Below are 26162 nucleotides of genomic sequence, written 5' to 3'. Positions count from 1 at the left end.
TAAAACCTTTTGAGGATCTGAGGACCCATGCCAAATCTTTTCAGTCTCCTGAAGGGGAATAGGTTTTTATTGTGCCCTCTTCACGACTGCCTTGGTGTGCTTGGACCATGTTAGTTTGTTGGTGATGTGGACACCAAGGAACTTGAAGATCTCAACCTGCTCCACTGCAGCCCCGTCGATGAGAATGGGGGCGTGCTTGGTCCTCCTTTTCCTGTAGTCCACAATGTCTATTGTAAATGGTAGACATAAATAAGACACTTCCTGGAACTGTTGGACTAGGATAAGCGGTCAGCCGATAGTATTTTCATTGCCCAGGGTAACCAACGACCAACAGTGAGGATAGAATCAGCTCCTCTTACAAAATATTTGGTACTGGTCGGGAAATCCAACAAAGTGTCATCTCCTTCCCTTCCTCTTGAGAGACCCTCTTAGACCCTCTTACACAAAGCACACACATTGTGCCCGATTTAAGTTCAGAGCAGGGTGGAAAAAAGTGGAAGTAAAAGTATTTCCTCTTTATTCCACTAAATATAAACACACAGGCAACAGTCAGTTCTATTATGAGGGATGGTGGCATGGAAAGAGGCAGTCATCACAGGTCAGGGAGAAGGATGGGTGGTTCAGCGACCTCTTGTTCACGCGCAGAAAAGAGACCATTGAAAAACAATATTTTAATAAACGCCCCCCCTGCCCTGGTCTATGAGTTCTATGGCCACTGGCTCAGAGAGATGAAGAGACTATTGAGTGGCGGGAAGGGGATGCACAGTGGAGCACAGAGCTGGGCCCCTCTGGGCTGGGTCCTGGGCCCCCGGCCAGATCACCTCCCACTGTCTGCTGCTTCTGCTGGTGTGGAGAGGAGAGGAGGATTCAGACTGCTGAGGCCCAGCGAATCTCCTCCCACTACAAAGACAGGGGGCTGGAGGGCCCTTTAAAGGAAATTACCATCAGATGGGTCAACTCACACCATTCACTGCTGTGGCTAACAGTGTATGAGCTCCACCACCATCACCACCACCACCCTGCTGCTGCACCTCCCAACCTCTAGCCTACTCTTACTCTTCTTTTTTCTTCTGTTGACCTTCTTGCTCAGTCTCTCTCTCTCTCTCTCTCTCATTCTCTTTCTCTCGCCCGCACCAGGGTAAATGTTCTCCTGGCTCTAACTAACCACTCTTGGTGCCACACCAGTTCTAACTCTCTCTTTCCCTCTCTCCCTCTGTCTATCCCCAGAGCATGCCACACTGTTGGCACCAACGCTATAAAATGCGTTTTGCATACTAACAAGCCCCGTTCTCCTTTTCACTTCCTGTTCATATTAACATTCCTCTCTGATTTACTGCCTGTGAAAAATTCAACCTTACAAAAGCTAGGATGGAATTTATGTCCCGCCTACAGCCCAACCGGGAACAAACTATCACTCTTCGGGATTATATAGGGAGGTGGATAGATATAAGTGGATAGATATGAGAGGGAGGTCATTATAATGGCATGTTGAAGAAAAAGAAACAAGAATCAACGTTAAAAATGTTCATAGCTTAGCATGACTTCTGATTCATTCTGCTTGATTCAATGCCTAATATTTCAGTGGTTCTTGCGCCTCTGTAATGATGTACTATGGTGATTAGGTGATTTCCAGGCTTTTCTGTAATACAAATAACCCAGCAGACAGCCTCATTTTGAACAGTCTCTTTGTAATGGATTTGATACAGTGTTGCACTGCCTTTCTTCCTACTCTGCTCTGACGTCAATTAAATACCATGTAGTCCACTCCAGGACCCAAGCCAAGAACCACTATTGCCACCAACAAAGTCTAGCAGGTGTGGTGAACAGTGTAAAAAAGCGGGAATTGTAGACTCTGGCTAAATGTCACCATCATCAAACAGGCCATAAAGATATACAGTATGTTGGAAGTTTGACAAAGGGTCTTAATGTGTTGAGTAAATATAAAGTCAATCTCGGCACCCAAAACCAAATCTCGTGTGTGCTCTGAGAGACTTATATAAGGCTATGTGCGTAGTATAATGGGCATGCGTAGTGTAATGGACGTGCGTAGTATAATGGACATGCGTAGTATAATGGACGTGCGTAGTATAATGGACGTGCGTAGTATAATGGACGTGCGTAGTATAATGTACGTGCGTAGTATAATGGACGTGCGTAGTATAATGGACGTGCGTAGTATAATGGACGTGCGTAGTATAATGGGCGTGCGTAGTATAATGGGCGTGCGTAGTATAATGGGCGTGCGTAGTATAATGGACGTGCGTAGTATAATGGACGTGCGTAGTATAATGGCGTGCGTAGTATAATGGACGTGCGTAGTATAATGGACGCGTAGTATAATGGACGTGCGTAGTATAATGGACGTGCGTAGTATAATGGACGTGTAGTATAATGGACGTGCGTAGTATAAAGGGCGTGCGTAGTGTAATGGACGTGCGTAGTATAATGGACGTGAGTAGTATAATGGACGTGCGTAGTATAATGGACGTGTGTAGTATAATGGACGTGTGTAGTATAATGGACGTGCGTAGTATAAAGGGCATGCGTAGTGTAATGGACGTGCGTAGTATAATGGACATGTGCAGTATAATAGACGTGCGTAGTATAATGGACGTGTGTAGTATAATGGACGTGTGTAGTATAATGGACGTGCGTAGTATAATGGACGTGCTTAGTATAAAGGGCATGCGTGGTGTAATGGACGTGCGTAGTATAATGGACGTGCGTAGTATAATGGACATGTGTAGTATAATGGACGTGTGTAGTGTAATGGACGTGTGTAGTATAAAGGGCATGCATGGTGTAATGGACGTGCGTAGTATAATGGACGTGCGTAGTATAATGGACGTGCGTAGTATAATGGACGTGCGCAGTGTAATGGACGTGTGTAGTGTAATGGACGTGTGTAGTATAAAGGGCATGCGTAGTGTAATGGACGTGCATAGTATAATGGACGTGCGTAGTATAATGGACGTGCGTAGTATAATGGACGTGCGTAGTATAATGGACGTGCGTAGTATAATGTACGTGCGTAGTATAATGGACGTGCGTAGTATAATGGACGTGCGTAGTATAATGGACGTGCGTAGTATAATGGACGTGCGTAGTATAATGGACGTGCGTAGTATAATGGACGTGCGTAGTATAATGGACGTGCGTAGTATAATGGACGTGCGTAGTATAATGGACGTGCGTAGTATAATGGACGTGCGTAGTATAATGGACGTGCGTAGTATAATGGACGTGCGTAGTATAATGGACGTGCGTAGTATAATGGACGTGCGTAGTATAATGGACGTGTGTAGTATAATGGATGTGCGTAGTATAAAGGGCATGCGTAGTGTAATGGACGTGCGTAGTGTAATGGACGTGAGTAGTATAATGGACGTGCGTAGTATAATGGACGTGCGTAGTATAATGGATGTGCGTAGTATAAAGGGCATGCGTAGTGTAATGGACATGCATAGTATAATGGACGTGCGTAGTATAATGGACGTGCGTAGTATAATGGACGTGCGTAGTATAATGGACGTGCGTAGTATAATGGACGTGCGTAGTATAATGGACATGTGCAGTATAATGGGCGTGCGTAGTATAATGGGCGTGCGTAGTATAATGGACGTGCGTAGTATAATGGACGTGCGTAGTATAATGGACGTGCTTAGTATAAAGGGCATGCGTGGTGTAATGGACGTGCGTAGTATAATGGACGTGCGTAGTATAATGGACATGTGTAGTATAATGGACGTGTGTAGTGTAATGGACGTGTGTAGTATAAAGGGCATGCGTGGTGTAATGGACGTGCGTAGTATAATGGACGTGCGTAGTATAATGGACGTGCGTAGTATAATGGACGTGCGTAGTATAATGGACGTGCGTAGTATAATGGACGTGCGTAGTATAATGGACGTGCGTAGTATAATGGACGTGCGTAGTATAATGGACGTGCGTAGTATAAAGGGCATGCGTAGTATAATGGACGTGCGTAGTATAATGGACATGTGCAGTATAATGGACGTGCGTAGTATAATGGACGTGTGTAGTATAATGGACGTGTGTAGTATAATGGACGTGCGTAGTATAATGGACGTGCTTAGTATAAAGGGCATGCGTGGTGTAATGGACGTGCGTAGTATAATGGACGTGCGTAGTATAATGGACATGTGTAGTATAATGGACGTGTGTAGTGTAATGGACGTGTGTAGTATAAAGGGCATGCGTGGTGTAATGGACGTGCGTAGTATAATGGATGTGCGTAGTATAATGGACGTGCGTAGTATAATGGACGTGCGTAGTGTAATGGACGTGTGTAGTGTAATGGACGTGTGTAGTATAAAGGGCATGCGTGGTGTAATGGACGTGCGTAGTAAAATGGATGTGTGTAGTATAAAGGGCATGCGTGGTGTAATGGACGTGCGTAGTATAATGGATGTGTGTAGTATAATGGACGTGCGTAGTATAATGGACGTGCGTAGTATAATGGACGTGCGTAGTATAATGGACATGCGTAGTATAATGGACGTGCGTAGTATAATGGACGTGCGTAGTATAATGGACGTGCGTAGTATAATGGACGTGCGTAGTATAATGGACGTGCGTAGTATAATGGACGTGCGTAGTATAAAGGGCGTGCGTAGTATAAAGGGCGTGCGTAGTATAATGGACGTGCGTAGTATAATGGACGTGTGTAGTATAATGGACGTGTGTAGTATAATGGACGTGCGTAGTATAATGGACGTGCTTAGTATAATGGACGTGCGTAGTATAATGGACGTGCGTAGTATAATGGACGTGCGTAGAATAAAGGGCATGCGTAGTGTAATGGACGTGAGTAGTATAATGGACGTGAGTAGTATAATGGATGTGCGTAGTATAATGTCACAGAATTATCTCCACTGTAATTCCATCCAGTACACCTTTAGTAAATCCTCAGGTGAATGTACAGTAGGTGCTATGGCCTGATTTGTGATTGGGAGTCCAAGTTGGGACTGACCTGTGCAGAGGTGCGGTGGTAGGCGGGATAGTGGAGGGGGGCAGGGATGCCTGGTTCGTGGGCTAGACTGGGGTACTGGCTCTGGATGGAGTGGGGGTGCTGGTTAGAGTAGCTCCCGTAGTTATAGCTCCCAGTAAACCTGGAGAGAGTACACAAAAACAGGTCAACATCGTGTGGCTCAGTTGGTAGAGCATGATGCTTGCAATGCCAGAGTTGTGAGTTCAAATCCTACGGGGGACCAGTATAAAAATGCATGCACTCACTACTGTAAGTCACACTGGATAAGAGCTTCTACTAAATGACAACAATTTTAATGTAGTACTTTAAATGTCGTCTGTCTTTTTTTGAGTAAGAAATCAGATAGAGTGCCTTCAGAAAGTATTCATACCCCTTGACTTATTCCACAGTGTTACAGCCTGAATTCAAAATGGATTAAACATGTTTTTTCCTCTACAATCTACTCGTAACGACAAAGTATTTTAAAAAACATGTTTGTAGGAATGTTACAAAAAAATACAACATTTTTTAATTAACATAAATATTCACACCCACGAGTCAATATATGTTAGAATCACCTTTGGCAGCAAATACAGCTGTGAGCCTTTCTGGGTAAATCTCTTATAGCTTTACCTAGATTGTAACATATTAACATATTATTATAATTGTTTTAATCTTCAGACTCTGTCAATATGGTTGTTGCCATAGATTTTCAAACCAATTTACGTCAAAACTGTAACTAGACTACTCAGGAACATTCAATGTCGTCTTGGTAAGCAACTTCAGTGTACATATATTATTCATAGCCATCTATTTACCACCACAAACCGATGCTGGCACTAAGACCGTACTCAACGAGCTGTATGAGGTGATTATTTTTTTAAATTTTTTAAATTTAACCTTTATATAACTAGGCAAGTCAGTTAAGAACAAATTCTTATTTATAATGACAGCCTAGGAACAGTAGGTTAATTGCCTTGTTCAGGAGAAGAACGACAGATTTTTACTTTGTCAGGTCAGCAAACAATAAAATACTAATCCAGAAGCGGCGCTCCTAGTGGACGGGGACTTTAATGCAGGCAAACTTAAATCTCTTTCAGAGGGAAAAAAGCTCTACTACACACACACAGAGACGCATACAAAGCATTTGGCAAATCTGGCCATAATTCCATCCTACTGATTCCTGTTTACAAGCAAAAACTAAAGGTCAATGCTCAATACGGAAGTGGTCAGATGACGTGGATGCTACACTACAGGACTGCTTTGCTCGCACAGACTGGAATATGTTCCGAGATTCATCCAATGGCATTGAGGAATATACTACATCAGTCATCGGCTTCATCAATAAGTGCATCGACGACGTCGTCCCCACAGTGACCGTAAGTACATATCCCAACCAGAAGCAATGGATTACAGGAAAATTCAGCATCGAGCTAAAGGCTAGAGCTACCGCTTTCAAGGAGCGGGACACTAATCCAGACGTTTATAAGAAATCCCGCTACGCTCTCAAACAACCATAAAACAGGCAAAGTGTCAATACAGGATTAACTTGAATCCTACTACATCAGCTCTGACATTCGTCGGATGTGGCAGGGCTTGAAAACGATTACGGACTACAAAGGGAAATCCAGCCGCGAGCTGCCAAGTGACGTGAGCCTACCTGACGAGCTAAACACTTTCTATGCTCGCTTAGAGGCAAGCAACACTGGAGCATGCAGGAGAGCACCAGCTGATCCAGACGACTGTGTGACAATGCTCTCGGTAGTAGATGTGTGCAAAACCTTTACACAGGTCAACATTCACAAAGCCACGGGGCCAGAAGGATTACCAAGACGTGTACTCAAAGCATTTGTGGACCAACTGGCAAGTGTCTTCACTAATACCTACATGTTTCAAGCAGACCACCATAGTCCCTATGACCAAGGAAGGTAACCTGCCTAAATGATTACTACCTCATAGAACCCACGTCAGTAGCCATGACGAGCTTTGAAAGGCTGGTCATGACTCACATCAACAGCATCATCCCGGATACACTATACCCACTCCAATAAGTAATCCACCCCAACAGATCCACAAATGGCGCAATCTCAATCGCACTCCACACTGCCGTTTCCCACATGGACAAAAGGAACACCTATGTGAGAATGCTGTTCATTGACTACAGCTCAGCGCTCAAAACCATAGAGCCAGCAATGCTCATCACTAAGCTAAGAACCTTGGGATTAAACACCTCCCTCTGCAACTGGATCCTGGCAGGCAGCCCCCAGGTGGTAAGAGTAGGCAACAAAATGTCTGCCATGCTATTCTTCTACACTGGGGCCCCACAGGGGTGCGTGCTTAGTCCCCTCCTATTCTCCCTGTTCTCCCAAGACTCCAGCGCCATCATTAAGTTTGCTGACGACACAACAGCGGTAGGCCTTATTACTGACAACGATGAGATAGCCTATAGGGAGGAGGTCCGAGACCTGGCAGTGTGGTGCGTACGGCACAGTACATCATTGGGGCCAAGCTTCCTGCCATCCAGGACCTCCAGTTGAAGTTGGAAGTTTACATACACTTAGGTTGGAGTCATTAAAACTCATTTTTCAAACACTTCACTTCTTGTTAACAAACTATAGTTTTGGCAAGTCGGTTAGGACATCTACCTTGTGCATGATATAAGTAATTTTTCCAACAATTGTTTACAGACAGATTATTTCACTTATAATTCACTGTATCATAATCCAGTAGGTCAGAAGTTTACATACACTAAGTTGTCTGTGCCTTTAAATAGCTTGGAAAATTCCAGAAAATGATGTCATGGATTGAGAAGCTTCTGATAGGCTAATTGACATCATTTGAGTCAATTGGAGACGTACCTGTGGATGTATTTCAAGGCCTACCTTCAAACTCAGTGCCTCTTTGCTTGACATCATGGGAAAATCAAAAGAAATCAGCCAAGACCTCAGAAAAGAAATTGTAGACCTCCACAAGTCTGGTTCATCCTTGGGAGCACTTTCCATGTGAGCAGGTAGAAGCAGCGAGGAAGGCGGAGGCAGCCAGAAAGAGGGCCCAGGATTACACAGGGTCACGGCTGGCACTAAAGACCGGGAGGCCACTCCAAAAAAATGGGGGGGGCACACAGGGAATGTGGCAGAGTCAGGATTCAGACCTGAGCCAACTCCCCGTGCTTACCGTGGCGAGCGTCATACTGGTCAGGCACCGTGTTATGCGGTGGAGCGCACGGTGTCTCCAGTGCGCGTTCACAGCCCGGTGCGCTACATCCCAGCTCCCCGCATCTGTCGGGCTAGGGTGAGCATCCAGCCAGGACGGATGGTGCCGGCTCAGCACGCCTGGTCTCCAGTGCGTCTCTTCGGCCCAAGATATCCTGCGCCGGCTCTGCGCACTGTATCTCCGGTACGTCTGCACAGCCCAGTGCATCCTGTGCCAGTGCCCCGCATTTGCAGGGCAGAGATAACCACCCAGCAAGGATGGGTTGTGCAGGCTCTAAGCTCGAGACCTCCAGTGAGCCTCCACAGCCCAGTGTATCTGGTGCTTCTGCCAAGGACAAAGTCTCCTGTATGTCTCTCCAGCCTGTAGAGTCCTGTGCCTGCTCCCAGAGCCAGGCCTCCTGTGTGTCTTTCCACTCCAGTGATGATCCATGGCACGAAGCCTCCGGTGATGATCCATGGTATGAAGCCTCCGGTGATGATCCATGGTATGAAGCCTCCGGTGATGATCCATGGCATGAAGCCTCCAGTGAGGAGTCATGGCACGAAGCCTCCCACGACGGCCTTCAGTCAAGAGCCCTCCAGCGACAACCTCCAGTCCGGAGCCTCTAGCGACGGTCCCCAGTCCGGAGCCTCCAGCGACGGTCTCCTGTCCGGAGCCTCCAGCGACGGTCTCCAGTCCGGAGCCTCCAGCGACGGTCTCCAGTCCGGAGCCTCCAGCGACGGTCCCCAGTCCGGAGCCCCCAGCGACGGTCCCCAGTCCGGAGCCCCCAGCGACGGTCCCCAGTCCGGAGCCCCCAGCGACGATCTCCAGTCCGGAGCCCCCAGCGACGGTCCCCAGTCCGGGGCCCCCAGCAACGGTCCCCAGTCCGGAGCCCGCAACGAGGGTGCCCCATCCGGGCCCGCAACGAGGGTCCCCAGTCCGGGGCACGCAATGAGGGTCCCCACACCTGAGGTGCCACCAAAGTGGGGTGAGCCAGTGGTGGAGCGGGGTCTGCGTCCCGCACCTGAGCCGCCACCGCGGTTAGATGCCCACTCAGACCCTCCCCTATAGGTTCAGGTTTTGTGGCCGGAGTCCGCCCCTTTGGAGTGGGGGTGCCGTTTTATGTCTCGATTTGGTTTGGTCAGGGTGTGATTTGGGGTGGGCATTCTATGTTTTTGTATTTCTATGGGTATGGTTCTCAATCAAGGACAGCTTTCTATCGTTGTCTCTGATTGGGAACCATACTTAGGTAGCCCCTTTCCCTCCTTTCAGTGTGGGAAGTAAACTTTGTTTGTGGCACATAGCCCTTAAGCTTCACGGTTGTTTTTGTATTGTTTATTGTTTTTGCGGGGTCATCCTAATAAAAAGGAATAGGTACGCTCACGACGCTGCGCTTTGGTCTACTTCATTCGACGGTCGAGACAAGTACGCAAGTATAAACACCACGGGACCCCGCATCCGTCATACCGCTCAGGAACGAGACACATTCTGTCTCCTAGAGATGAACGTACTTTGGTGCGAAAAGTGCAAATCAATCCCAGAACAACAGCAAAGGACCTTGTGAAGATGCTGGAGGAAACAGGTACAAAAGTATCTATATCCATAGTAAAACAAGTCCTATATTGACATAACCTGAAAGGCCGCTCAGCAAGCAAGAAGACACTGCTCCAAAACCGCCATTAAAAAGCCAGACTACGGTTTGTAACTGCACATGGGGACAAAGATTGTAGTTTTTGGAGAAATGTCCTCTGGTCTGATGAAACAAAAATAGAACTGTTTTGCCATAATGACCATTGGTTATGTTTGGAGGAAAAAGGGGGACGCTTGCAAGCTGAAGAACACCATCCCAACTGTGAAGCACAGGGGTGGCAGCATCATGTTGTGGGGGTGCTTTGCCGCAGAAGGGACTGGTGCACTTCACAAAATAGATGGCATCATGAGGACGGAAAATTATGTGGATATATTGAAGCAACATTTCAAGACATCAGTCAGGAAGTTAAAGCTTGGTGGCAAATGGGTCTTCCAAATGGACAATGACCCCAAGCACACTTCCAAAGTTGTGGCAAAATGGCTTAAGGACAACACAGTCAAGGTATTGGAGTGGCCATCACAAAGCCCTAACCTCAATCCTATAGAACATTTGTGGGCAGAACTGAAAAAGTGTATGCGAGCAAGGAGGCCTACAAACCTGATTCAGTTACACCAGCTCTGTCAGGAGGAATAGGACCAATTTCACCCAACTTATTATGGGAAGCTTGTGGAAGGCTACCCAAAACATTTGACACAAGTTAAACAATTTAAAGGCAATGCTACCAAATACTAATTGAGTATGTAAACTTTTGACCCACTGGGAATGTGGTGAAAGAAATAAAAGCTGAAATAAATGGTTCTCTCCTATTATTCTGACATTTCACATTCTTAAAATAAAGTGGTGATCCTAACTTACATAAGACAGGGCATTTTTATGAGGATTAAATGTCAGGAATGGTGAAAAACTGAGTTTAAATTTATTTGGCTAAGGTGTATGTAAACTTCCGACTTCAACTGTTATATACTAGTGTCAGAGAAAAGCCCAAAAAATGGTCAAAGACTCCAGTCCCCGAGTCATAGACTGTTCTCTCTGCTACCGCATGACAAGCGGTACCAGAGCACCAAGTCTAAGACCAAAAGGCTCCTTAACAGCTTCTATCCCCAAGCCATAGGACTGCTGAACAATTAATTAAATGTCCACCCAGACTATTTACATTGACACCTCTCCCCAATTTGTTTTTACACTGCTGCTACTAGCTGTTTATTATCTACTCATAGTCACTTTACCCCTACCTACAAGTACTGTACAAATTACCTCGACTAACCTGTACCCCCGCACATTGACTCGGTACCGGTAACCCCTGTATATAACCTTGTTATTGTTATTTTATTATGTTACTTTTTATTCTTTTTTACTTTAGTTTATTTGGTAAATCGAATTCTTGAACTGCATTGTTGGTTAAGGGCTTGTAAGTAAGCATTTCACGGTAAGGTCTACACCTGTTGTATTCGTCGCATGTGACAAATAAAGTTTGATTTGATATGGAATGAATAACTTCACCATGCTCAAAGGGATATTCAATGTCTGCTTTTTCAAAAATATTTTCCCATATACCTATAGGTGTCCTTCTTTGCAAGGCATTGGAAAACATTCGTGGTCAACATTCGTTGGATCTGTGTTTGAAATTCACTGCTCGACTGATGGATCTAACAGATAATTGTTTGTGCAGTCATTCAAAAATCATGTTAAACTCACTGAGTGAATCCTGAACTTTAGGCTTGCCATAAAAAAAGGGATTGAATACTTATTGCCTCAAGACATTTTATCTTTTCATTTTTTATTAATTTGCAAACATTTCTACCAACATATTGTGCCAGTGAAACAACATCTCACTTTAATCCATTTTAAATTCAGGTTGTAACACAACAAAATTTGGAAAAAGTCAAGGGGTTTGAATACTTTCTGAAGGATCGGAAAATCTCAATGAGAGTTTATAACCCCTCTATGAGAGCTCGGGATTCCCCTATGAGAGCTCATAATTCCCCTGTGACAGCTCATAAGTCATCTATGAGAGCTCATAAGTCATCTATGAGAGCTCATAAGTCCTCTATGAGAGCTCATAAGTCCTCTATGAGAGCTCATAGCCCCATGACAGCTCATAAACCCTCTATGTAAGCTCATAACGTCTCTATGAGAGCTCACCCGTGCTCGTCCCTGTGGGCGTAGACTGGTAGTCGATGGGTGGAGGAGGGAGGGGGCACGGGTGCACCGCTGCGCATGCAGGGCTGCTGCTGTCCGCCCTCGGGAGGAGTGCCGCCTGACGTTGTCACTGTGTACGTAAGGGACCAGGTATATGACTGAACAGCGCCTGGCACACACACGTAACACATACACAGACAGAGACAAATGGATTGGCACAGAGGAATTTACCATGCCGTGACCCTTAGAAACCAACCCAATGCATGAGCACAGGCAGGATAGGCCCATTCTAATTAACCATTTAATTCAACTGTCATGTATTAATTAATGTATATTATGTTGGACATGATCATAACATTACCTACAGAACATGACCACTGACGAGTGACATTGCTTCTATTGTAGCCCCAGTATAGTTATAGCTCTGTATCCAAGCAACCCTCCCCAGTCCCCCAGTGTTGCTGTCTGTCTCTCTCACCTGTGGTGGCTGTGGCCCCTGCGTACTCTGGGGACTGGGCAGCGGTGGGGGAGCTGGCGGCTGGGACCCCAACTGAGGTGACAGACTTCGGTGGGGAAAATGGCCCTGGGGACGTGGAGGTGGGCGTGGTCTCCGTCAGCATCATTTCTTCCTCTTGTTCAGCTATTAAAGGAGTCAGAGGTCCATAAGCTATTAAAGAGACAGCAGGTTCTTATGTCCTCAAGAGTCAGTGTACTAAACAGCATTCAATATTAGTTTTGTCAATAGAGAGGGTGCAACGCTGTCATCAAGGCAAAGGATGGCTACTTTGAAGAATCTCAAATAGAAAATATATTTTGATTTGTTTAACACTTTTTTGGTTACTACATGATTCCATATGTGTTATTTCATAGTTTTGATGTTTTCGCTATTATTCTACAATGTAGAAAATATAAAAATAAAGAAAAACTCTTTCACTGGTACTGTACATTTTCTTGTTGATAAAATGCATTTGCGGTTGCTGCAGCAACAATACTGATGGTAGCAAGAAAGGTTATTCCAAAGTCCTATAAAGTAGTAGTAATAGAGGTAGTAGCAGTAGTTAGGGTTGCACATTTTGGGGAATATTCAGAGGTGGAAAACTTCCGTGGGAATTATTAATATATGGGAATTAACGGGAATATATGCAAATTAATATTAATACCATTTAAATGTAGATGTTTTTGGCATTGGATATATTTACCATACCATATGGAGACAGGACCTTTTACCTTATCATAAGTAGAAATAATTGCAAATTATTAAATCCTTCCAATAGAAAAATGTAGTTACGAATTGAACTTTAATTAAATGAGTTGACTCTTCATGTAGGATGATTTCACTGAACAACAAAATAAAGGGAATATTGAATGATCCCCATTGATCCATCGCATCTCCCAAAAACATTTTCAACATACATCTGTAAAATGATAGTCTAGAAACTAAAGCTTTGGTTGTCTTCCTCTCAGGCTTCGTTGTCTTGTCCCTGGACCTCCTCAATGTCCACCTCTTGAACATCAGACTCTGAGGTCTCATCTTCACTATCACTTTCCAACCTTGAAGGATGGCTCATTGTCAGGCTCAAAAAGCCTAAAATTTGCCCGGATGGCCACCAATTTTTCAACCCTTGTATTGGTCAGCCTGTTGCGTTCTTTGGTGTGTGTGTTCCCAAACAAGGACCAGTTGTGCTCTGATGCGGCTGATGTTGGTGGGATTTGGATGATGATGGAGGCAACAGGGGAAAGCGCCTCAGATCCACTAAGTCCCTTCCACCAGGTGGCTGATGAGATATGTTAGCACGACTGCCATATTGCATCTCTATACCAAAGCCCTTGCTTGGAAGTGTACTTTGCCAGACTGCCAATAACCTTGCCCTCATCCAGGCCATAACACCATAGGCCTTGTTGATCTCTGCACCAGACAGGATGCTCTTGCCAGCATACTTGGGGTCCAACATGTACGCTGCGGCGTATATGGGCTTCAGGCAGAAGTATTCAAGCTTTTTGATGCATTTCAGAACAGCAGTTTCCTCTGCTTGGAGCAGAAGTGAAGGGGTGAATGCTGGGCGAAGAAGCATCAGAGGTGTGAGCATCAGAGGTGAACCAGCTCGACCAAGACATTCATCAGTATTTCTCTGACTAGGTTCCTCCATTGAGTCAAAAAAATCTGATTCCAGGAGGACTATGAGCTGTTGCTATCGATATAAATGAATCATCATTTTCACCTCGAATAGAAGTAGAGGGATTTTGCAGATGTTGCTTGTTGTGCGTGCTGAGAGTACTTTATGCACTTGGCCAGATGATTCTGCATCTTTGTTGCATTCTTCACTTGTGATTTGGCACAGTATTTGCAAATATACACAGATGTTCCTTCTACATTAGCTACAGTGAAATGTCTCCACACATCAAATAGTACCTGTAGCATTTTCCTGTAAAGATTAGACAAAAATGAGTAAAAGATAACCAAATACAATTCCATGTACAGATAAATAGCTAAGCAATTAGATTAAACAACTAATTTGTAAGATAAATGTTTTAAAATGAAACATGTATGGAAACAGGTGAATTAACACTCCTCAGTTAGCAGGCTCAAGCAAGCTAAAACCCACATGGTAGCAAAAACTAACTAGCAGAAATTGTTAACAAATTAGAAATGATTTAAACACACTTTGCTGTAGGCTACTATTGACTAGTTAACAAAAAATCATGTATGTCATATAAAATATATTCACCCCACCCAGTATTGTAATCAGAACTTACCAGAAAGCATCTAGTCTTTGGTCAGACAGTGTAATAGTGTGTGCTCAATAGCAGCTCATTAGTGTGCAAGATCTTGAGAATCAGCTGTACATGTGATGGAAGAGTGCACTGTGCATGCAGAGGTTTGCAATTTCATTGACTTGGGGATAGTTTAACCAAAATATGCCACAAGACCTAGAATTGCCTTATGTGTATCCCACAAAAAAGGTTCACTGTTATAAGCTAACTTTTTAAAGAGAAATTCCCCAAATTCCAGGGCTTAACTTCTCATGGAAAAATTACAGAAATTTACCAGAAATTTTCAGACCCTTTGCAACCCTAGTAGTTGTAGCAGTAGTCGTAGTAGTAGTCGTAGTAGTAGGAATTGTTGTTGTTGTGATTGTAGTAATACTAATAGTTGCAGAAGTAATGCAGTGCTGTAGCAGCAGTGTTAAAAGCAGCTCCAGTAGTAGTTGTTGACAGGGTGGAGGACTAACCTGTGCTACCCTCTGCCTTCATGGCCCTCATGAGCTCGTTTGCCCTCTCCTGGCAGTGCAGGGACTCCAGCAGGTACAGCACATAGTCATCAAACATCAGGTGGATCAGGTGGAACGAGCCTACATACAAGAAACAGGAAGAAAGAGAGAGAGAGAGTGAGCGAGAGAGTCTCTCAGAGCATTCACAGTCAGCCCAGTAAAGTCTACCTGAACAGAGCAATACTCAATCATGAGGCATCAAAGCCAAAGGAACTGCACAATATTAAGAAGTGCTATATATGGAAGGAAAGTAGTGTAGAAACCTGCCAAAAAATAATCAGGCAACAACAAATTTAATCCAATTTGGACAACTTCCTGGACAAAACATTTCACCGTAATAGTGAAGGTGTAAACATGGCAGTAGAAAGCCTAAACAGTATATTTGACCTTTGAGCTTCCTTATCAAATCAAAAAATTCAAGCAGACAACAAAATAAAATTAGCAACAATGACAAAAGGTTTGATGAAGAATGCAAAAACCTAAGATAGAAATGTAGATACCTATCCAACCAAAAACATAGTCTACATCTTCATTATGGTGAATCACTAAAACAATGTATAAATACATTAAGGAAGAATAAGGAACGGCACGTCAGAAATCATTTCAATGTAATTGAAGAATCCATAGAATCAAATCACTTCTGGGAAAATTGGAACACACTAAACAAACAACAACACAAAGAGTTTTCTATCTAAAACAGAGATGTGTGGATAAACCAATTCTCCAATCTTTTTGGCTCTATACAAAAAATGAACAGCAAAAACATATGCATGATAAATGACAAATCTTAGAATCAGCTATTAAAGACTACCAGAATGCGCTGGATTCTCCAATTCCATTGTATGACTACTGTACAAAATACAAACCCTCCAACCCAAAATGTCCTGCGGTGTTGATGATATCCTACATCAAATTATAAAATATACAGACCACAAATTCCAATTGGCTATACTTAAACTCTTTAACATCATCCTCAGCTCTGGCATCTTATAATATTTGGAACCAAGGACTGATAACCCCAATACACAAAAGAGGAGACAAATTTGACCCCAATAACTACTGTGGGATATGCAGCAGACTCGTACATTTCCTCAGTGAAAACAATGTAGGGAGCAAATGTCAAATTGGCTTTTTACCAAATTACTGTACGACAGACCACGTATTCACCCTGCACACCCTAATTGTCAAACAAACAAAACGAAACAAAAGCGTAGTCTTCTCATGCTTTGTTGACTTCAAAAAAGCTTTTGACTCAATTTGGCATGAGGGTCTGCTATACAAATTGGAACTGGTGTTGGGGGGAAAACATGATAAAATCCATGTACACAAATAACAAGATTCACACATTTCTTTCCACAGGGCTGTGGGGTGAGACAGGGATGCAGTTTAAGCCCCACCCTCTTCAACACATATATCAACTAATTGGCGAAGGCACCAGAACAGTCTATAGCACCCGGCCTCACCTTACTAGAGCCTGAAGTCAAATGTCTAATGTTTGCTGATGATCTGGTGCTTTTGTCCCCAACCAAGGAGGGCATACAAGGAGGGCATGCAGCACCTAGATCTTCTGCACATATTCTGTCAGACCTGGGCCTGACAGTAAATCTCAGTAAGACAAAAATAAAGGTGTTCCAAAAAAGGTCCGGTTGCCAGGACAACAAATACAAATTCCATCTGACACCGTTGCCCTAGAGCACACAAAGAAATGTACATACCTCAGCCTAAACACCAGCATCACAGGTAACTTCCACAAAGCTGTGAACGAGCTGAGAGACTAATTATCAAAATCCAGAAAAGAGACGTAAATTCTACAACCACCTAAAAGGAAGCGATTCCCAAACTTTCCATAACAAAGCAATCACCTACAGAGAGATGAACCTGAAGAAGATCCCCTAAGCAAGCTGGTCATGGGGCTCTGTTCACAAACACAAACAGACCCTACAGAGCCCTAAGACAGCAACACAATTAGACCCAACCAAATCATGAGAAAACAAAAAGATAATTACTTGACATATTGGAAATATGTATATTTCCTATTTGGCCCCAAACAGAAAGTACATAGTGCCACTGTGACTGACCCAAAATTAAGGAAAGCTTTGAGTATATACAGACTCAGTGAGCATAGCCTTGCTATTGAGAAAGGTTGCCGTAGGCAGACCTGGCTCTCAAGAGAAGACAGGCTATCTGCACACTGCCCACAAAATGAGGTGGAAACTGAGCTGCACTTCCTAACCTCCTGTCAAATGTATGACCATATTAGAAAAACATATTTCTCTCAGATTATGCAGACCCACAAATAATTCGAAAACAAATCCAATTTTGATAAACTCCCATATCTATTGGGTGAAATACCCGTGTGCAATCACAACAGCAAGATTTGTGACCTGTTGCCACAAGGGCAACCAGTGAAGAACAAACACCATTGTAAAAACAACCCATATTGAGAGAGAGAGAGAGAGAGAGAGAGGGGGGGAGGGAGACAGATAGAGAGAGAGGGAGATAAAGAGAGGGAGAGAGACAAAAACAGAGAGAGAGAGGGAGAGAGGGAGAGAGAGAGAGAGAGAGAGGGGGGAGACGGATAGAGAGAGAGGGAGATAAAGAGAGGGAGAGAGACAAAAACAGAGAGAGAGAGAGAGAGAGAGGGAGATAAAGAGAGGGAGGGAGACAGAAACAGAGAGAGAGAGAGAGATCGAAGGAGGGAGGGAGACGGATAGAGAGAGGGGGAGATAAAGAGAGGGAGAGAGAGAGAGAGAGAGAGAGAGAGAGAGAGAGAGAGAGAGAGAGAGAGAGAGAGAGAGAGAGAGAGAGGATGGATGGATCAGGATGGATCAGTGTCCCTATCATCCAACCAACAAGTCTAATAACTTTAAAGGGAAGTAATGAGCTATATAAAGTTCAAATGAAGATTCTAAGATGTGCAAGTGTATTTGAGTGTTGTCTGTGGTTGTGGGCATAGAAATCATCCATTCAAAGCAACGAGCATACATTTATACATGAAAACACAGTTTACAAAACAACCTGAAAGATCAGACTGTGTGTTTCATTGATCAATCAATCAAATGTATTTATAAAGCCCTTGTTACATCAGCTGATGTCACAAAGTGCTGTACAGAAACCCAGCCTAAAACCCCAAACAGCAAGCAATGCAGATGTTGAAGCAGGGTGGCTTGGAAAAACTCACGAGAAAGGCAGGAACCTAAGAAGAAACCTAGAGGGGAACCAGGCTCTGAGGGGTGGCCAGTCCTCTTCTGGCTGTGCCGGGTAGAGATTATTACAGTACATGGCCAAGATGTTAAAACGTTCATAGATGACCAGCAGAGTCAAATAATAATAATCACAGTGGTTGTAGAGGGTTACTAGTCCTTCCAAACATCTGACAGACTGCCTCATAGCAGCACACTCAACTCAACAGGAAGTGTGAGGGAGCAGAACAACTGGGCAGTCATTGTCATTAAAAGAGACAGGGGGGCTGTTTCTTGTTTCCTGGTACAAAGTCCTTGCCCCACATATGACGGCCGACCCCTGGGTCGGGTATTGGTGATGACTGAGATTGCGGCTGGAGAAGGAAAGGAGCGTGACACAATCATGACATTGTGCTGGTCACTCCAGCCACCGTGTGCATAATAAACACCAGCGGCTTTTCAGGGAACAGAGGAGTGCAATACTGCCTGGTCATAAATTGGAAAAGACAACAACAAAAAACATTGGGGAAGAGAGGGCTGGGGGGGTAGGCATTGTTAATTAGCTGTTTTCGCACAGAGAGCTGCTTTATCAAAACATTGCAACCAGCTGTGGCTTTGATATTCACAGACAAGCCTGAAGGGGAGAGGAGAAGAGGGGGAAGAGAAGCCATTTTCTTTCTTTTTTACAGCCCCTATCTCTTTCAGTGCCTTGGTCATGCACCGCTAGCTAGTAAAGTAAAGGCTAGGGGGGCCATACCAGCAAGGCAGCCATCTTACCACCACGCTTTCCCCATTTTGGATTGGGAGAACATCGGAAGGCTGAGTCTGCGCAAAACATTCCTATTTCCCCAAAATGGGGGGAGGGGCTTAAACTACTTTTGGACCTACATGCATAGTAGTATATTCAAATAACTCAGTTCAGTAAGTTTTGGTGCAGTTTTGGGGCAATGTTCTTTTTAGTTACTTGGACCAAAACTAGAACTAGGCAACTTCTGTCTGACACTCGTGACACCAAACAATTTTCCTGGCGATGGCTGATACATGCCCCAGCCCAATGCTAGATTCAACACTCACCGAAGCTAGGCGCACTGTGGAGGGTCATATCCCGGATGACTCTGGTCCCGAAGCACGACCACATGAGCAGGAACTGTTGGGCCACCTTCTTCAGGCACCCGGGCCTCTTTCCTGCCACCTTAAGGAGATATTTTCATTAGAAAACAGGGGGAAGTGAAGGGAAGAGTTGGAGAGGGAAGGTGGGAGAGAATTAACCACTGGGTCCATATTGGGGCTTAACCCTCAGGAACGAAAAACATGTCAACAAGTCAACTATTTAATTTGCCCCGGGGGACACACCTTCTCATTGAACCATTGTCTGGGGAGTCTGTGATGTTGCCAGGGCAACCACATTTTACAAGCCTATATCTGGAGCATAATGGCCGCAAATGGGAGCCATGAAGACAGCATTAACTAGGATGGCAGCTCGAGTGGCTCTGCGTCAGCAAGTCATGGAGAGACGGATGCCATTAAAATGCATGGCTATTTTTCTGAAGGGCCATAATCCTTACTGATTTGCTGTACAAATATTCTTCAACAATTAAATAACACATGAACAGTCCAGAATGGCCTTAGTAAATGCACCACAAACATCACTGTGGAACATTTTAGGGGGCAATTGAAGAAATTATTTTCTATAGTTTCCACTTAGTTTCCACTTAAACTATAGAAAATAATTTCTTCAATTGCCCCCTAAAATGTTCCACAGTGATGTTTGTGTTGCATTTACCAAGGCCATTCTGGACCGTTCATGTGTTATTTTATTGTTGAAGTATATTTGTACAGCAAATCAGTGAGGATTATGGCCTACAGCATACTGTAGCCATAGCAGAAAGCACAAGCCTAAAGATGATGGCTGGATGTTTTCTAATGATACATCCTAGATGTTAAAAGGGGTTTGCACTGTTGGTTAGGGGCTCGTAAGTAAGCATTTCACTGTAAGGTCTACACCTGTTGTATTCGGCGCATGTGATTAATAAAATTTGACTTGATTTTGATTTGATTTTTATATAAACTCAGCAAAAAAAGAAATGTCCTCTCACTGTAAAATGCATTTATGTTCATCAAACTAAACATGTGTAAATATTTGTATGAACATTACAAGAGTCAACAACTGAGACATAAACTGAACAAGTTCCACAGATACTGTATGTGACTAACAGAAATGGAATGGTGTATACCTGAACAAAGGGGCGGGATCAAAACTAAAAGTAGCAGTCAGTATCTGGTGTGGCCACCAGTTGCATTAAGTACTGCAGTGCATCTCCTCCCCATGGACTGCACCAGATTTGCCAGTTCTTGCTGTGAGATGTTACCCCACTCTTCCACCAAGGCACTTTCAAGTTCCCAGACATTTCTGGGGGGAATGGCCCTAGCCCTCACCCTCTGATCCAACAGGTCCCAGACGTGGTCGATGGGATTGAGATCCGGGCTCGTCGGTGGCCATGGCAGAACAGACATTCCACCTTGCAGGAAATCACGCACAGAACAAGCAGTATGGCTGGTGGCATTGTCATGCTGGAGGGTCATGTCAGAATGAGCCTGCAGGAAGGGTACCACATAAGGGAGGAGGATGTCTTCCCTGTAACGCACAGCATTGAGATTGCCTGCAATGGCAACAAGCTCAGTCCGATGATGCTGTGACACAACGCCCCATGACGGACCCTCCACCTCCAAATCGATCCCGCTCCAGAGAGGAAAGAGAGTAACGCTTACTCTTTCGACAATAAATGTGAATCCGACCATCACCCCTGGTGAGACAAAACCATGACTCGTCAGTGAAGAGCACTTTTTGCCAGTCCTGTCTGGTCCAGTGATGGTGGGTTTGTGCCCATAGGTGACGTTGTTGCCGGTGATGTCTGGTGAGGACCTGCCTTACAACAGACCTACAGGCCCTCAGTCCAGGCTCTCTCAGCCTATTGTGGACAGTCTGAGCACTGATGGAGGGATTGTGCATTCCTGGTGTAACTCGGGCAGTTGTTGTTGCCATCCTGTACCTGTCCCGCTGGTGAGATGTTCGGATGTACCGATCCTGTGCAGGTGTTGTTACACGTGGTCTGCCACTGCGAGGATGATCAGCTGTCCGTCCTGTCTTCCTGCAGCACTGTCTTAGACGTCTCGCAGTACGGACATTGCAATTTATTGCCCTGGCCACATCTGCAGTCCTCATGCCTCCTTGCATCTAAGGCACGTTCTCGCAGATGAGCTGTGACCCTGGGCATCTTTCCTTTGGTGTTTTTCAGAGTCAGTAGAAAAGCCTTTTTAGTGTCCCAAGTTTTCATAACTGTGACCTTAATTGCCTACCATCTGTAAGTTATATGTTATATGAAGCATTTACATCCTCAACTGACCTTGACAACACAGCGGTCCACCATGGAGTCCAGCCACTCGATGTAGGCCTCTATAGAAGACTGCTCCTCCAGCAGACGGTCAAACTCCTGGTACACTGAGAGAGGAAGGAGACGAGAACTGCATCTAACACATATATTTGTAACTGGTGGAGAAAGCTCCATACTTGTCTACACAGATCGGAGTCTTGGCAGATAACAATTTGGATCAAATAAAGAGTTTGAATAATTGCTGTGTGTGACTATGGACCTAAGCTACCCTTACTTAAATCAATCAAACTACCAAAACCAGCAGCATACTGTATACAGTATGTCTTGTATATGAGGCTGTGTCTTATTTGTTGTTATAGTCACCGATCGCAGCAGCTGTACACAGCCCCTCTGTAAATAGCCCATCTAACTACCTCATTCCCATATTTGTTTTTCTGTTATTTTGCACACCAGTATTTCTACTTTCACATCCTCATCTGCACATCTATCACTCCAGTGTTAATCTGCTAAATTGTAATTACTTCCCCACTATGGCCTATTTATTGCCTTACCTCCTTACTTCATTTGCACACATTGTATACAGATTTTTCTATTGTGAAAGTAGAAATACTGGTGTTATTGACTGTTGTTTATTCCATGTGTAACTCTATGTTGCTGTTTTTGTCACACTGCTTTGCTTTATCTTCGCCAGGTCGCAGCTGTAAATGAGAACTTGTTCTCAACTGGCCTACCTGGTTAAATAAAGGTGAAATAAAATTGGGGGAAAATTGTGCATAATTTCTCTCTGTCTAATAGAACAGAATGAGAGTGGGACGTGGAAATGGCCTCTTTATGCCAATCTGTGAACTGTGACCCTAGCATGGCCATTTGAGGGGGTTGACGGTGAAACGAATTTGAAATGGTCCACGGGGTGTTTCAGAGTAGAGTCAACTTGTTTAACCTTTTAGCCTTCATCATTAAGGCTTGACTTTCCTGGCCGTGGGAATGATTGTCCAATGGCTGACATCTACTGTGTGTTATTGACAGCTGTGTGTGTGGGTGTATGGGAGTGAAGTGCATTTCTCTCCAACAATGCTATGAGGGAGAGCAAGCAATTTAAGTTAAAAGTATTGGAGCACAATAGGGTTTTTTGGAATGTGGATTCTAGGCTTTTGGACTAAACGTAACTTACTGTGAATGCTACTACAGGGATTGTGTGTGTGTTTGTGTGTGTACATGTGTGTGTCTGCATCTGTACGTGTGTGTGTCTGCATCTGTATGTGTGTGTGTACATATGTGTGTCTGCATCTGTACGTGTGTGTGTCTGCATCTGTACGTGTGTGTGTCTGCATCTGTACGTGTGTGTGTCTGCATCTGTACGTGTGTGTCTGCATCTGTACGTGTGTGTGTCTGCATCTGTACGTGTGTGTGTCTGCATCTGTACGTGTGTGTGTCTGCATCTGTACGTGTGTGTCTGCATCTGTACGTGTGTGTGTCTGCATCTGTACGTGTGTGTGTCTGCATCTGTACGTGTGTGTGTCTGCATCTGTACGTGTGTGTGTCTGCATCTGTACGTGTGTGTCTGCATCTGTACGTGTGTGTCTGCATCTGTACGTGTGTGTCTGCATCTGTACGTGTGTGTGTCTGCATCTGTACGTGTGTGTGTCTGCATCTGTACGTGTGTGTGTCTGCATCTGTACGTGTGTGTGTCTGCATCTGTACGTGTGTGTGTCTGCATCTGTACGTGTGTGTGTCTGCATCTGTACGTGTGTGTGTCTGCATCTGTACGTGTGTGTGTCTGCATCTGTACGTGTGTGTGTCTGCATCTGTACGTGTGTGTGTGTCTGTGGCCTTACAGTCGATGATGAGCCGCCGGTGCTCCTCCCATGTGTCCTCCATGGTGTAAAGTGTCTGCTTGGTGATGCTGTTCAGGTCCACGTTCCGCCAGTCCTCCATCATCTGAAAGGTGATGTCTGCACTGTGGATCACCGTCCGTGACGCCTGCCCAGAGACAGATCAACAAACACACACATTATTAGATAGTGATACAGACTGCATATACCTTTATCAGTTTATTTTCATATGGATTTCATTACATTTATACAGTGAAATAGCTACCTGACATAGATGGTTCAAAGATGTCTGCCTCTTGAGAACTTGAGAAAATCTTCTAGATACTGTGGATAAAAGGGAGAGGAAATATTAACTGTTATGTTTTCTACAGTATAACATTTGCTGATTAAAAGCTGTTTCTAAAATGTGTGCATTCCCCTTTTTCCAAGACTCAGTATAACATTGTTGTCATAAAACCAGGAGAGTAACGACTGTATTTTTCAATGCAGACTCCTACATTCAAATTTGATATTCCTCAGGTTTTCAGGCAGGTCGTGAAGTGCTACTTTAAGCCACTCATCCAGCTGTTTGGCAAACTTCCGGATCACCTGGGTCAAACTGGAACAAATCTACATTACATCACAAATAACCAAGGTTGTATAACACAAAGGTAAATGTCAAGTTTTCCTCATAGCTCTTTTTCTCTATAGAGGCTGTAACTCAGTGCATGTCGTTGCAGTCTTTTTAAACCAACAATTTGCATGTCAAATATGTTTAGAACAATTATGTGGATCTCATGAACTGTCAGTCTTTGCATTTATATCTATGTCTATGAATTTGAAATGGAATGAAACAAAAACTCAGGATTGTGGCTTCAGTGATTGCTGGGGAAGGGAGAAGAGCTACACTACACTAACCAAGCACTCACCTATCAGGTAGTGCTTGCAGGACGGTGGGCATAAGAACCCCAGAGATTGCCTTGTAAAGAATGGAGTCACAGACGCCCACGATGTTGACCACAGTGGAGGAGCCCAGGACAGGGAGCATGTGGGGGGGCATGCCCTGCCAAAAGTGCAGCAGGAAGCTCTGGACCTGGAGACACCCAAGAGAGGAGGGTCATTCTCTCAATGTCACGTACAATACAACTTAAGAGACTAAAGACACAAACCAACTTTTCTAATGAGATACATTTAGGTTAGAAGTAGTTTATTGTGACAGACTGGTAGCACAACACATTTGGTTCAGTGTTCTGAGATTAGGTAAGAACTAAACCGATTCTCATGAAAATGGGATATCCTCATTTAGAAGTCCAAGAACATTTAGCTCGTAATCATTTTTGTGACCACATTCAACAAGAGAGTTAAGTTTTACAGTCTAAAAAAAATCATAAGACAAAGTCCTGTCACATTTAATGGGACTGGTAAATAAGGGAGCAAAAGATGGACATATATGAAAAGTGTCTTGCCTCGTCAAAGTTGGCGCGTATTACTGTGTCCAGTATCCTCTGGCAGTGAGTTCTGTACATCATGATGAACGTTGACACCTGTGGGAAAACATAAAGAAGACTGAGTATAAATGAACGGCAGTAACGTAGTCCAAGTCTGTATCACACTGCTACTGCGAGAGCTTGGGACTAGAAGGTTCTATCTGCATTTTAGTCCAAATTGAGCTATTGACATAGCCTTGTTCTGTTCAATGTTCTCTACCTATATAGTACTCTAAATATCCCAATTCATGTTGTTAAGTAAGTTCATAAGAATACAAGACAAAAATATCACTGCCACCATTCAATCCAAGGAGTGTTCCGAATGTTAAAGCCAATTATCTCAGAATCATATTCCTGCAGATAGAACCCATAGTACCAAGCTCTCGATCAAAGGCACATACTGTTTCCTAGTGATATTCTTAGTGAATGACCAGGATGCTGCTTCAGTTAAGATACATTCTAATCTGAGAACGGGGTTCTACTGTCTACAGCACAGTATAGCTAGTGTTTTCAAGTGATATCATACATCTATGGATTGATATGAAAAACAAGACAATAAATCCTATCCAAAAACATCAGCACCAATAAATACCTGCAACAGGTCACACACCAAAACTACATAAAACCGTCTTTAGAGTTCAGCAACTGACAAACCATTGAAAATCATGGCCCCCTCATTTAAAGCTAGACAGTTAGTGGCTGTATTTTGTCTGGTGCTGGATCTTATTATCTCCCCACAAGATTAAGAGTTAGTGAGGAGCCAGCAGCATATAAATCCTCAAGGTCCTTCTTCTCTAAACTCAGAGTCAGTGAAGGTCCGGGGCAGATAAAAGGGGATAGCCAGAGGGGGCGAGAGATCCAGGGCAGATAAAAGGGGATAGCCAGAGGGGGCGAGAGGTCCAGGGCAGATAAAAGGGGATAGCCAGAGGGGGCGAGAGGTCCAGGGCAGATAAAAGGGGATAGCCAGAGGGGGCGAGAGATCCAGGGCAGATAAAAGGGGATAGCCAGAGGGGGCGAGAGATCCAGGGCAGATAAAAGGGGATAGCCAGAGGGGGCGAGAGATCCAGGGCAGATAAAAGAGGATAGCCAGGGGGGGCGAGAGGTCCAGG

General features: G+C 44.2%; 1 protein-coding gene across 2 annotated transcripts in view; it reads right to left on the bottom strand.

Annotated features, from left to right (window-relative positions):
• The window catches only part of LOC135508673 (transcription factor RFX4-like), a 36286-nt gene that overhangs the window by 2408 nt on the left and 7716 nt on the right, over window positions 1–26162 (bottom strand). Inside the window, exons 7-17 of one of the 2 annotated variants that reach the window (XM_064928909.1) lie at window positions 25033–25110; window positions 24496–24659; window positions 24085–24185; window positions 23853–23911; window positions 23591–23735; window positions 21768–21862; window positions 19438–19555; window positions 15143–15262; window positions 12391–12552; window positions 11916–12081; window positions 4994–5132 (exon numbers count right to left, since the gene is read on the bottom strand). In XM_064928909.1, coding sequence (XP_064784981.1) covers window positions 4994–5132; window positions 11916–12081; window positions 12391–12552; window positions 15143–15262; window positions 19438–19555; window positions 21768–21862; window positions 23591–23735; window positions 23853–23911; window positions 24085–24185; window positions 24496–24659; window positions 25033–25110 — 1347 coding nt within the window. The remainder of the gene's footprint in view (window positions 1–4993; window positions 5133–11915; window positions 12082–12390; window positions 12553–15142; window positions 15263–19437; window positions 19556–21767; window positions 21863–23590; window positions 23736–23852; window positions 23912–24084; window positions 24186–24495; window positions 24660–25032; window positions 25111–26162) is intronic. The other variant, XM_064928910.1, reaches the window with a different exon arrangement.

Source organism: Oncorhynchus masou, chromosome 22 (genome assembly GCF_036934945.1).
Source record: "Oncorhynchus masou masou isolate Uvic2021 chromosome 22, UVic_Omas_1.1, whole genome shotgun sequence".
Taxonomy (NCBI): Eukaryota; Metazoa; Chordata; class Actinopteri; order Salmoniformes; family Salmonidae; genus Oncorhynchus; species Oncorhynchus masou.
This window is presented reverse-complemented; position numbering and strand designations above follow the sequence as displayed.